Here is a 12,568-nt window from a genome sequence, read left to right as displayed (position 1 = left end):
AAAAATTTACATCACAACCAAAATACACTAGGATATCTAATGTTAAAAGTTTCTGTGTCCAGCTGAAGAGGCAGCAGTGTTCCCACTTCCGCAGTTTAAACAATAACAGACCAAAACTGTTGAAAATATAGCAGCTGTCTCCCACCAACACCTCACTGCACCGTGTGTGTGTCTGAGAGAGGGTTTGAATCGATGTAAGTGGCTGTTGAAGAGTGGGCGGGTTCCGCAGTTGCCCTGTGGTTGGGGGTTGAGGTTGCGGCAGGCTTGCCTTGGGGGTTGAGGGTGCCAAATTTTTATTTATTTTTTTTCCATTTCAAAGGTGGTAACCTTACCACAGAGACTAGAGTCACCTCTAGTGACAACTGCAGTGGCCGTTTTTCATTGTGTGGGAACCTGTCAGCTAAGAACTAGACTCTCTCTTTTCACACAGTCTGCAAAACAGGCATCAGATGGTAACAACTTTTGGACACTAGCAACCTCTGCTACATTTTAACCAGTGACTCATTATTAACGACCCTCTCCACCCACCCTGGTCCTCGATGAATGTCGACAGAAATGACCCCATTGTTCACACACACCGTTTTTACATTCACAAAGATAACCGAGGGTAGCACCCTGTAATGTGCTAACTAGTATGTGGCATCACTGCCATGTACTAGAAGGGATGTATCAGACCTGACCAACCACAAGCTACTGTCCTCCACTAGAGTTCTGGATTCCATTCCCTAGAGCACACAAGTGTGGTTTAGTTGAGGACCATGATGTTGACTAGGGGCCACAAATTTGATCCAAATTGGTGCTTGATCATTTATACTATGATAGAACCCAGCACTAAGTTTTTGAGAATCACTCAGTCAACATCAGGATCTCCAGGCGGAAACCATATTGGTTGCCACCCACTTAGTGGAACAGAATGAAAATCTCACATTATTCAATGTATTCCAAGGTGCAAATCAAAATTCTGATCACAGTGAACCTCTCCTAGTGAAATAGCTCTATTTACATAAAGGATTATTGAACAATAAGGACTCTAGCAGTGCCTCAGTGGAATCCAGTAGCAAGAGGCCCTTCAGACAGTTAACAATCGCGAGATGTCACATAACTACATTAACGATGAAATCCTGCCCATGTATAAATAATTAGCAAACTTCACCTAAGTACATGGGGGAAAGCAGGACAGAAGACTAGGGGGACAGGCAAATTGAAAGAGAGGAGAGCTGGCTACCTGCATCTGCAGTTCAGCATCCGTCTGTAACATTTTGGTCTTGGCTTGAGCATCAAAGATGAAAGGATAAGAACAGAGTGTCACAGCATCCTAGAAGGAAGAAAGGAAAATTTCAGTTGCTGTTTACGACTTGGACAAGCACTTGTAAAGAGAAGAGTCAATTTTTTTTTTTTTTACCTGCATGATAGATGGTCTTACTTTCTGTGGAAAGAGAGAAGGAAAAAAAGGTTAATTCTTTTGGTTCGATATTCCATGTCTTGCTTTTTTGGATGGGTTAGTTCAGTGGAGATCCAGCTCCTCTAAACCTCGTATCTTTTGGGATGAAAACCCCAGCTTCTTCCTCTGAGCAGAGGGCCGCGTCAAGGCTTATATGCCAGCTAGACCCCACTTAAAGCCTAGGTGGTCCATAAACCTTGAGCTGACCCTATGCACAGGGGTGAATTTCACCCCAAAAAATCACATTAAAAAAAATTTACTTATTAACTTATTACTTTCTCTCTAGCTTTGCTAGTGGGATTATCTCAAACAAATAGATATTATTTTAAGCCCACAACTGTGACAACATTAAGTTCAGTCAATTACCAAATGCTACAATTTTCATTTAACACATTTATCCCTTTAACCAGCTTTTCAATAAATTGACTAAGTTTTACCATTATAGAGCTGCCTTATTGTTCTGATCACATCTCATCACTTTGGCTAAAACATGCCTAGGATATTACAGTATTATGATACAACAGAAATGGGGTGTCACAGCTTGCACGTACTTTGTAGTCTTTACTGTCCATAAAAGTAGATAAACGACTTTTAGTTACAACCATCTTTTATTATTGTGGCCTCCCTTAATATTTTTCTTCTCCCTCATTCAGAAATTTAGTCAGTCATTATTAATACTAACAATCCCTAGCTTCTATATCACATTCGCCATTCACAGCTTTCAAAGCACTTTACAAAGGAGGCAAGTATCATTACTTGGGGAATGATGGGGAAACTGAGGCACCAAATGATGAAGGGACTTTCCCAAGATCACCCACCAGGTTACTAGAAGATCCTGGAATAGAACCTGATCTCCTGAGTCCCAGTTCAGTGCCCTGCTCATTGGGACAACAATGTTTCTTTTTAGGGAGCAGCATTATATAGCCAGTGATCATCTTATTCTATAATACCTTCTTTAATGATAGAAGTAAAGGATGACAAGGTGGGCGAGGTAATATCTTTTATGGGGCCAACTTCTGTTGGGGAGAGAAACAATTTTTTGAGTCATACAGAGCTCTTCTCCCAGACCAGAAGAAGAGCTCCGTGTGGCTTGAAAGCTTGTCTCTCTCACCACCAGAAGTTGGTCCAATAAAAGATATTACCTCATCCACCTTGTGTCTCTAATATCCTTGCACTGACATGGCTACAGCTACACTGCATGGAAGTTAAGGGTAGAAGTTATATTTTTATTATATATGATTTGGTTCCTGAGGTTCTGATTAAATTAAGAGGATCAAGTTAAACAGTGATTGAATTAAGCTGAAGGCATAACACCACATTAGTGAATTTTAGAGATCATTTAGGAGATATTAAATATATATTTGGTAGCTTTATTCTTCTGATGGCATTGTTTTAAGTTATTGTCATCAAGCTAATAAGTACTCAAATCAAAGATGGCTTACCCACATATGCTCCTGTATTCAATATATTACACCGTCAATCAATCATTATTATTAGGGATACTGAAATTTATAAATAGCACTGAAGAGGCGAAGATAGACAGCAATTTCATAACTCATTAAAACCCCTTACCATTCCTGCTTGATGCAAGAACCACATAAGATAGTCTTCTTGAATGTCCACCAAATTGGAAATCTCTGGTATATAAAATGTGTCATATTCTACATGTTTAACTTTCAGATTCACCTGATTAAGAAAACAAAAGCTTTAAAATTTCAGGGTATATGCACTTTTCCCACCTTTAAAATACACAGACTCTTTTCCTTTCTTGGGGGCTCCACACATGCTCAGATCTGCCTGCATAAAGCAGCTTGCAGGATTGGTCCTGTAGCCCAGTGGGCTAGCTTGCCTTCATTAATATTCACTGCTTTGCATTATATTCAGCAGTAATGCAAGAAAGCTACAGGCCTGTATCCTGTAAGACATTAGCATCAGCAAGTTAGCATAAGGCTTGAGGCCTATGTACTTTGAACAGATAAACTTTGCACAGATAAACGGCCCAACGGAAAACCCCAAGTATTTGGGGAGCTGAAAATAGAATATAAGGGGAAGTTCTGACCACAGGTACATGATTCAACCACAGAAGTGTCCTGGTAATGAACTGATGTATATAACAGGTACATGAGCTACATCTAAGGCTAGCCTGCTTGCTTGCCTATATATCTTTTCTCATAAGTTTCTTATGGGTTTGATTTTTATTATAATAGGTTTATAGCTTTATATTAGAGTATATTTTCGCTGTAACACAAGGACTTACAGGCCACATGTTGAGCTGTATGTTGAGCTAAGTCAAAGTTAGCATACATATGTTTGGGATCTTTCACCTAGATAGATGGTGATGAGCTAAAGCATAAGGTCCATATACGGCTGTGACCTTTAACATAAAGGATGCGTTGAAGTAGGTTGGCATAGGGGCTTTCCTAAGTTCATACCCTTCTAAACTTAACAGGTACGCCACAACTTGGAAAGAACCAAAAGAACCGGTTAGGACAGAAATAACAAATGTGATACCTAATCACAAAAGGGACATGGTAACGAATTGACATGTATAATAATAAGTTATAACAATTGATATACTAGCCCATAGGGAAAAGACACTAACATTAGTAAGGTGAGTAAACAAAAATAAGGAAAAGGGGAAAATTCGCTACTGAATATGCATCAAACTTAGCGGCGTCAGCATAACATATTATAAAAGTGGCATCCCAGCCGAGGTTTGGTTGGAGAAGGAGATGTAGTCCTTGGGAGGTACCAGAATGATGGCCACTGGTGATGATGAGGGAGATGATAGTGATGAGGAAGTTGATGGGTAACATTTCAGGTTGTTCTGCAAGGGATGGTGTGAGTGTACAGATGTGCAGATATACATTCCGTAGTATCTCTATCTACCTTACTGAGCTAGGGTGTTTGTGACTGTGCTAAAGGTATTAATAAACTATATTTGTAAATATAAAAGAGTTCCCATAGTGTGAGTGTTGCAACTGTGCACATCGGGGTTCCCAACTACATAATAATTTAAATAATACTTGGGGCAAGAACTTGTTAACCCTCAAAGTGATCACTGGGGATTCTTACATAGTCAATATAATTAATATATAATCTAAAGATCGGGTAATAGTCCAAAAAGAGCATTTGCAAACAACTGAGGAACCTCAGATTTTAGTTTGCATCCAATAAACTTGTGTCATTAGTTACAGTGCACATGGAAAGACGCTAAAATACAATAAAAAAATAACTCCTCCACTTATGTACAAAAAGATTTAATCTTTCCTGTTGCTTTGTGCTACTGCTATTTTCAGAAAAGAACATAGATACCAAGAGAATATATGTGTGTGTGTGTGTGTGTTTGTTTTAGTGTTAACATTGTGCAGCGTCCCATGTGCTTTGCAGGTGGGGTGTTCTACCGCAGTTCAGCTATTTATTAAATTGTTTCAAACGAAGCCCTATAAATTTAAACAATGTAGCCTCAAGTTCAGTTGAAGGGCTAACATTTTCTTTCCTTGGCTGCCGTTATAAATATCTGTGGTAGATGATGACATGGCTCCTCAACCTGGGGCTTGTGAATTGGCATCACAAGTTGCGACCACCTGGCCATTCCCACATTGCTCAGGGAAGAAGGATCGGTATGGAAAAGGTCAGAGTGCCCGGACTATGACACTGCACTGTTCCAAAACACACACGCTTGCCTCTTACCTTGTGAAGTTTCTCTAGCAGTCCAAGAGCAGCTGTAATGTAACTACTGAACAAGACAGGGATCAATAATGTTTTTCTTCCATTCAGGAGATAAACTACTGCGCCTTTATAGAGGTTCACTAACCTCAGGAAATATCTTGGGCATACTTGAGACCACCAGTTATCTGCAGTGGAAAAAGATAATATATATATTTATATCAATATTGTTATTAGAGCACTTCGTGATAGCAGGCATTACAGTAATGGAATCTGAGAAAAAAGTATTGTAACACAATACAATATATTGTACTGCCTCTCTCTGTTCTAAAGATGTTTCATTAAAAGCTCTGAAAAATGCAAGCACTGACCCAATGATAACACATATATGCATTTGTGAAGTGAAGGTTGTAAGCAAGGATTCCTTTCAGCAGTGGAGTTGGGGGAAGTTTCCACACACCTCCTTGGCCATAATTTGTATTCCTATTTGTTAGTCACATGTCCTGTATTCTGTAGAGCAAGTGACAACCATGGCCCAATAGTCCAGTGACTGCCAACAAGCTAACCCGCTTCCAGAGACTGTACTAGACCACAGAGTGGCTGTTCCACGACCCGTCCAAACCCTCTTCTCCTACGAGACAGCATAAGCATCACACCCACAAGTCAGTCATTGGTTACTGGGAAACTCCCATGTGCCATTTCCATCCTTAAACAATACACTCCTACCCCCACGCAATGACGCACAGTGATCTAGATTCCAGTTCCCTCCCAAGAGGCTTACAGGCAGAAGACAGGAGTTAGCCCTCAGCAGCAGTTTGAACCCAGGACGACTCAGAGGATCCCTAGGCTCCTCCCTTCCCGCCACCCCTCTTTCCCTTCTTAGCAACGACCAATTAGCTCGTCAGTAGTCCCCCTGTTCCCAGCAGTGGTTGAGCCCACATCGATTTTTTGCAGGATTCCGTTACCTTGCTGAGAACCCAATATGCCTTCTTAAATGAAGGAGAAACGCTCACCCCTCTGCATCTCTCCATTCCTCTGCCTGGCCCCTCTCAATCCATCTGCCTGCGGGCTTTTCCCTCCCTCTCCCCACATCCCATGAAAATCCTACAAGTGTTTAAGGTCGGCCCACACCACCTATTTAGAGGGGAAGATCTTCTCTAGCTGAAGGCAATACCCCCAGCCCAGCCTCTGCTGCGACACTGCCTGTTAGCTTCTAGCACTGCTCTGCTAGCAATACCGAACCACGACCCCTAGAACCAGTCTGCTTTTAAATTTTGTGAAAAACAAAATAGCATTTAGAATTCAACCACTAACTTCAAGCATTAGGAACAAGCCACTATCCGGTGGTTTACCTCTTGGAGGTTTTAGTATTTAAAAAAATAGAGACTGGCAGGGAGGGATATAAGCACCCTGTACAGTTCTAGACAGTCACAAACACTATAAACTAGGATTTCTATAGAGATTGATTCATGGATGAGGCACAGCTGGAACTAACGTCTCGATGAACAAAGAGAGGAAGAGTCAAGTATGTGAATCTCAAACCAGTCTTCAACAGAGCACCGTGAGTGGCACTCAGTACCAGCTTTACTCTGTTATCACTGAAGCCAGCAGTAGCTTAACAGCAGAAGAGTTTAGCCAACATGGAGTGCTTTTGAAAGTCCCAAGTCTATGTTTTGTGAATGATCTCCCCCTAGTGCCCCAGACTGGTGTTAAAGGCATGACACAGAACAAGATGCATCCTTATGGCGCTCACCCCTTACCTAATACTTTGCTGGGGTTGGTATCCAGTCGCAGAATGGCCATCGCGAGAGGAAGTGTTAACGTTATGTAATGCTTCGAGTCTTGAAACAGGGGGAATTCAGGGAGAATCAGGTAGATTCTCATTGCCTCAACGTCTGGTGGGGAGCTGGACAGCTGGGGAATCAAAAAGCTTTCAAAGCTCTTTAAGATCTGGAGGGAAAAAAGGACAAGAGAAGGTGACTCAGCATACATCCCTGAACATAAGAATATAAGTATGGCCATACTGGGTCAGACCAAAGGTCCATCCAGCCCAGTATCCTCTCTACCGACAGTGGCCAATGCCAGGTGCCCCAGAAGGAGTGAACCTAACAGGTAATGATCTAGACATCTCTCTCCTGACATCCAACTCCACCATCTGATAAACAGAGGCTAGGGACACCATTCCTTACCCATCCAGTCTAATAGCCATTAATGGACTTAAGTTCCATGAATTTATTCAGCTCTCTTTTAAACCCTGTTATGGTCCTAGCCTTCACAACCTCCTCAGGCAAAGACTTGCACAGGTTGACTGTTCGCTGTGTGAAGAAGAATTTCCTTTTATTTGTCTTAAACCTGTTGCCCATTAATTTCATTTGGTGGCCTCTAGTTCTTATATTATGGGAACAAGTAAATTACTTTTCCTTATTCTCCACACCACTCATGATTTTATATACCTCTATCATATCCCCCCTTAGTCTCTTCTTTTCCAAGCTGAAAAGGCCTAGCCTCTTTAATCTTTACTCATATGGGACCCGTTCCAAACCCCTAATCACTTTAGTTGCCCTTTTCTGAACCTTTTCTAATGCCAGTATATCTTTTTTGAGATGAGGGGACCACACCTGTACGCAGTATTCAAGATGTGGGCGTACCATGGATTTATACAAGGGCAATAAGACATTCTCCATCTTATTCTCTATCCCTTTTTTAATGATTCCTAACATCCCGTTTGCTTTTTTGACTGCTGCTGCACACTCCGTGAATGTCTTCAAAGAACTATCCACGATGACTCCAAGATCTTTTTCCTGATTAGTTGTAGCTAAATTAGCCCCCATCATATTGTATGTATAGTTGAGGTTATTTTTTTCCAATGTGCATTACTTTACATTTATCCACATTAAATTTCATTTGCCATTTTGTTGCCCAATCGCTTAGCTTTGTGGGATCTTTTTGAAGTTCTTCAGTCTGCTTTGGTCTTAACTATCTTGAGCAGTGTAGTATCATCTGCAAACTTTGCCACCTCACTGTTTACCCCTTTCTCCAGATCATTTATGAATAAGTTGAATAGGATTGGTCCTAGGACTGACCCTTGGGGAACACCACTAATTACCCCTCTCCGTTCTGAAAATTTACCATTTATTCCTACTCTTTGTTCCCTGGCTTTTAGCCAGTTCTCAAACCATGACAGGATCTTCCCTCTTATCCCATGACAACTTAATTTATATAAGAGCCTTTGGTGAGGGACCTTGTCAAAGGCTTTCTGGAAATCTAAGTACACTATGGCCACTGGATCCCCCTTGTCCACATTTTTGTTGATAGATTAGTAAGATATGATTTCCCTTTACAGAAACCATGTTGACTTTTATGTTCTTCTATGTATCTGACAATTTTATTTTTTTACTATTGTTTCAACTAATTTGCCCGGTACTGACGTTAAGACTTACTGGTCTGTAATAGCCGGGATCACCTCTACAGCCCTTTTAAAATATTGGTGTTATATTAGCTATCTTCCAGTCACTGGGTACAGAAGCTGATTTAAAGGACAGGTTACAAACCATAGTTAATAGTTCCGCAATTTCATATCTAAGTTCTTTCAGGACTCTTGGGTGAATGCCATCTGGTTCCCGTGATTTGTTACTGTTAACTTTCTCAATTAAATTCCAAATCCTCCTCTAGTGACACTTCAATCTGTGACAATTCCTCAGATTTCTCAACTACAAAAGATGGCTCAGGTTTGAGAATCTCCCTAACATCCTCAGCCGTAAAGTCTGAAGGAAAGAATTAATTTAGTTTCTCTGCAATGACTTTATCGTCTTTAAGTGCTCCTTTTGTATCTCGATCGGCCAGGGGCCCCACTGCTTGTTTAGCAGGCTTCCTGCTTCTGATGTACTTAAAAAACATTTTGTTATTACCTTTTGAGTTTTTGGCTAGCTGTTCTTCAAACTCTTTTTTGGCTTTTCTTATTACATTTTTACACTTAATTTGGCAATGTTTATGCTCCTTTCTATTTACCTAGGATTTGACTTCCAGTTTTTAAAAGATGACTTTTTATTTCTCATTGCTTCTTTTACATCGTTGTTAAGCCACAGTGGCTCTTTTTTTAGTTCTTTTACTGTGTTTTTTAATTTGGGGTATACATTTAACTTGAGCCTCTATTATGGTGTCTTTGAAAAGCATCCATGCAGCTTGCAGGGATTTTACTCTAGTCACTGTACCTTTTAATTTCTGTTTAACTAACCTCCTCATTTTTGCATAGTTCCCCTCTCTGAAATTAAATGCCACAGTGTTGGGCTGTTGAGGTGTTCTTCCCACCACAGGAACATTAAATGTTATTATATTATGGTCACTATTTCCAAACGGTCCTGCTATAGTTACCTCTTGGACCAGATCCTACTCTCCACTAAATCGAGAGTTGCCTTGCCCCTTGTGGGTTCCTGTACTAGCTGCTCCAAGAAGCAAGCATTTAAAGTGCTAAGATACGGGATGTAGACCTGAGGTTGAAAAGGATCCTAAAGGGAGCGGGAAAGAATCCCCTAATTATCCTTCATGTGGGAACAAATGATACGGCTAGATACTCACTGGAAAGTATTAAGGGAGACTATGCTAGGCTGGGGAAGACGCTTAAGGAAATTGAGGCTCAGGTGATCTTTAGCGGGATCCTTCCTGTTCCTAGAGAAGGGCAACAAAGATGTGACAAGATTATGACTGTCAACAGATGGCTTAGGCAGTGGTGCTATAAGGAGGGCTTTGGGATGTATGGCCACTGGGAGGCATTCACGGACATTGGACAGTTCTCTCGGGATGGACTTCATCTGAGTAGGGAAGGAAAGAGACTTCTAGGATCAAGGCTGGCACAGCTGATAAAGAGAGCTTTAAACTAGGGATTTGGGGGAGATGGTTGGGAGATGTCCAGGTAATCTCCACGCCAGATTTTAGCATTGAGAGGGAAGAAGACAAAGTAAGAAAGGATACAGCCGTGGGTAGGAGACTGTATACAAGGAGCGAGGGCAGCGTGGATACCAGTCTAATAGGTTATATTGGCTGTAGAATGACTGTGCCTAATAGGGTACAAAATGTGAGCGAGGCCAAACAGCAAAAATTAAGATGTTTGTACACCAATGCGAGGAGCCTAGGTAACAAAATGGAGGAACTAGAGCTATTGGTGCAGGAAGTGAAACCAGATATTATAGGGATAACAGAAACATGGTGGAATAGTAGTCATGACTGGACTACAGGTATTGAAGGGTATGTGCTGTTTAGGAAAGACAGAAACAAAGGTAAAGGGGGTGGAGTAGCATTGTATATCAATGATGAGATAGAATGTAAAGAAATAAGAAGTGATGCAATGGATAAGAGAGTCCGTCTGGGCAAAAATTACATTGGGGAAGAAAACTAGTAAAGCCTCTCCTATGATAGTGCTTGGGGTGTGCTATAGACCTCCGGGATCTAATTTGGATATGGATAGAGCCCTTTTTAATGTCTTTAATAAAGTAAATACTAATGGAAACTGCATGATCATGGGAGACTAACTTCCCAGATATAGACTGGAGGACCAGTGCTAGTAATAATAATAGGGCTCAGATTTTCCTAGATGCGATAGCTGATGGATTCCTTCATCGAGTAGTTGCTGAACCGACTAGAGGGGATGCCATTTTAGATTTAATTTTGGTGAGTAGCGAGGACCTCACAGAAGAAATGGTTGTAGGGAACAATCTTGGCTCAAGTGATCATGAGCTAATTCAGTTCAAACTGAACAGAAGGATTAACAAAAATAAATCTGCAACTAGAGTTTTTGATTTCAAAAAGGCTGACTTTCAAAAATTAAGGAAATTAGTTAGGGAAGTGGATTGGACTGAAGAACTTATGGATCTAAAGGTAGAGGAGGCCTGGGATTACTTTAAATCAAAGCTGCAGAAGCTATCGGAAGCCTGTATCCCAAGAAAGGGGAAAAAATTCATAGGAAGGAGTTGTAAACCAAGCTGGATGAGCAAGCATCTTAGAGAGGTGATTAAGAAGAAGCAGCAAGCATACAGGGAGTGGAAGATGGGAGGGATCAGCAAGGAAAGCTACCTAATTGAGGTCAGAACATGTAGGCATCAAGTGAGACAGGCTAAAAGTCGAGTCGAGTTGGACCTTGCAAAGGGAATTAAAACCAATAGTAAAAGGTTCTATAGTCATATAAATAAGAAGAAAACTAAGAAAGAAGAAGTGGGGCCGCTTAACACTGAGGATGGAGTGGAGGTTAAAGATAATCTAGGCATGGCCCAATATCTAAACAAATACTTTGCCTCAGTCTTTAATAAGGCTAAAGAGGATCTTAGGGATAATGGTAGCATGACAAATGGGAATGAGGATATGGAGGTAGATATTACCATATCTGAGGTAGAAGCGAAACTGAAACAGCTTAATGGGACTAAATCGGGGGGCCCAGATATTCTTCATCCAAGAATATTAAAGGAATTGGCACCTGAAATTGCAAGCCCATTAGCAAGAATTTTTAATGAATCTGTAAACTCAGGAGTAGTACCGAATGATTGGAGAATTGCTAATATAGTTCCTATTTTTAAGAAAGGGAAAAAAAGTGATCCGGGTAACTACAGGCCAGTTAGTTTGACATCTGTAGTATGCAAGGTCCTGGAAAAAATTTTGAAGGAGAAATTAGTTAAGGACATTGAAGTCAATGGTAAATGGGACAAAATACAACATGGTTTTACAAAAGGTAGATCGTGCCAAACCTACCTCATCTCCTTTTTTGAAAAAGTAACAGATTTTTTAGATAAAGGAAACGCAGTGGATCTAATTTACCAGATTTCAGTAAGGCATTTGATACCGTGCCACATGGGGAATTATTAGTTAAATTGGAGAAGATGGGGATCAATATGAACATCAAAAGGTGGATAAGGAATTGGTTAAAAGGGAGACTACAACGGGTCCTACTGAAAGGCAAACTGTCAGACTGGAGGGAGGTTACCAGTGGAGTTCCTCAGGGATCGGTTTTGGGACCAATCTTATTTAATCTTTTTATTACTCACCTTGGCACAAAAAGTGGGAGTGTGCTAATAAAGTTTGCAGATGATACAAAGCTGGGAGGTATTGCCAATTCAGAGAAGGATCGGGATATTATACAGGAGGATCTGGATGACCTTGTAAACTGGAGTAATAGTAATAGGATGAAATTTAATAGTGAGAAGTGTAAGGTTATGCATTTAGGGATTAATAACAAGAATTTTAGTTATAAGTTGGGGACGCATCAATTAGAAGTAACGGAAGAGGAGAAGGACCTTGGAGTATTGGTTGATCATAGGATGACTGTGAGCTGCCAATGTGATATGGCTGTGAAAAAAGCTAATGAGGTTTTGGGATGCATCAGGAGAGGCATTTCCGCAGGAATAAGGAGGTTTTAGTACCGTTATACAAGGCACTGGTGAGACCTCACCTAGAATACTGTGTGCAGTTCTGGTA

General features: G+C 40.8%; 1 protein-coding gene across 6 annotated transcripts in view; it reads right to left on the bottom strand.

Annotated features, from left to right (window-relative positions):
- The window catches only part of HERC3 (HECT and RLD domain containing E3 ubiquitin protein ligase 3), a 122,638-nt gene that overhangs the window by 39,553 nt on the left and 70,517 nt on the right, over positions 1 to 12,568 (bottom strand). For 5 of the 6 annotated variants that reach the window (XM_038399716.2, XM_038399714.2, XM_043513874.1 and 2 more), the window contains 5 exons: positions 6,871 to 7,060; positions 5,135 to 5,298; positions 3,014 to 3,127; positions 1,403 to 1,426; positions 1,226 to 1,315 (listed from right to left, as the gene is read on the bottom strand). In XM_038399716.2, the coding sequence (XP_038255644.1) occupies positions 1,226 to 1,315; positions 1,403 to 1,426; positions 3,014 to 3,127; positions 5,135 to 5,298; positions 6,871 to 7,060 (582 nt within the window). Of the gene's footprint in view, positions 1 to 1,225; positions 1,316 to 1,402; positions 1,427 to 3,013; positions 3,128 to 5,134; positions 5,299 to 6,870; positions 7,061 to 12,568 lie in introns of those variants that run through there. The other variant, XR_005292583.2, reaches the window with a different exon arrangement.

The sequence above is a fragment of the Dermochelys coriacea genome, chromosome 4 (assembly GCF_009764565.3).
Source record: "Dermochelys coriacea isolate rDerCor1 chromosome 4, rDerCor1.pri.v4, whole genome shotgun sequence".
In the NCBI taxonomy this organism is placed as follows: Eukaryota; Metazoa; Chordata; order Testudines; family Dermochelyidae; genus Dermochelys; species Dermochelys coriacea.
The sequence above is the reverse complement of the archived record's forward strand: the minus strand, read 5'-3'. Positions and strand labels throughout refer to the sequence as shown.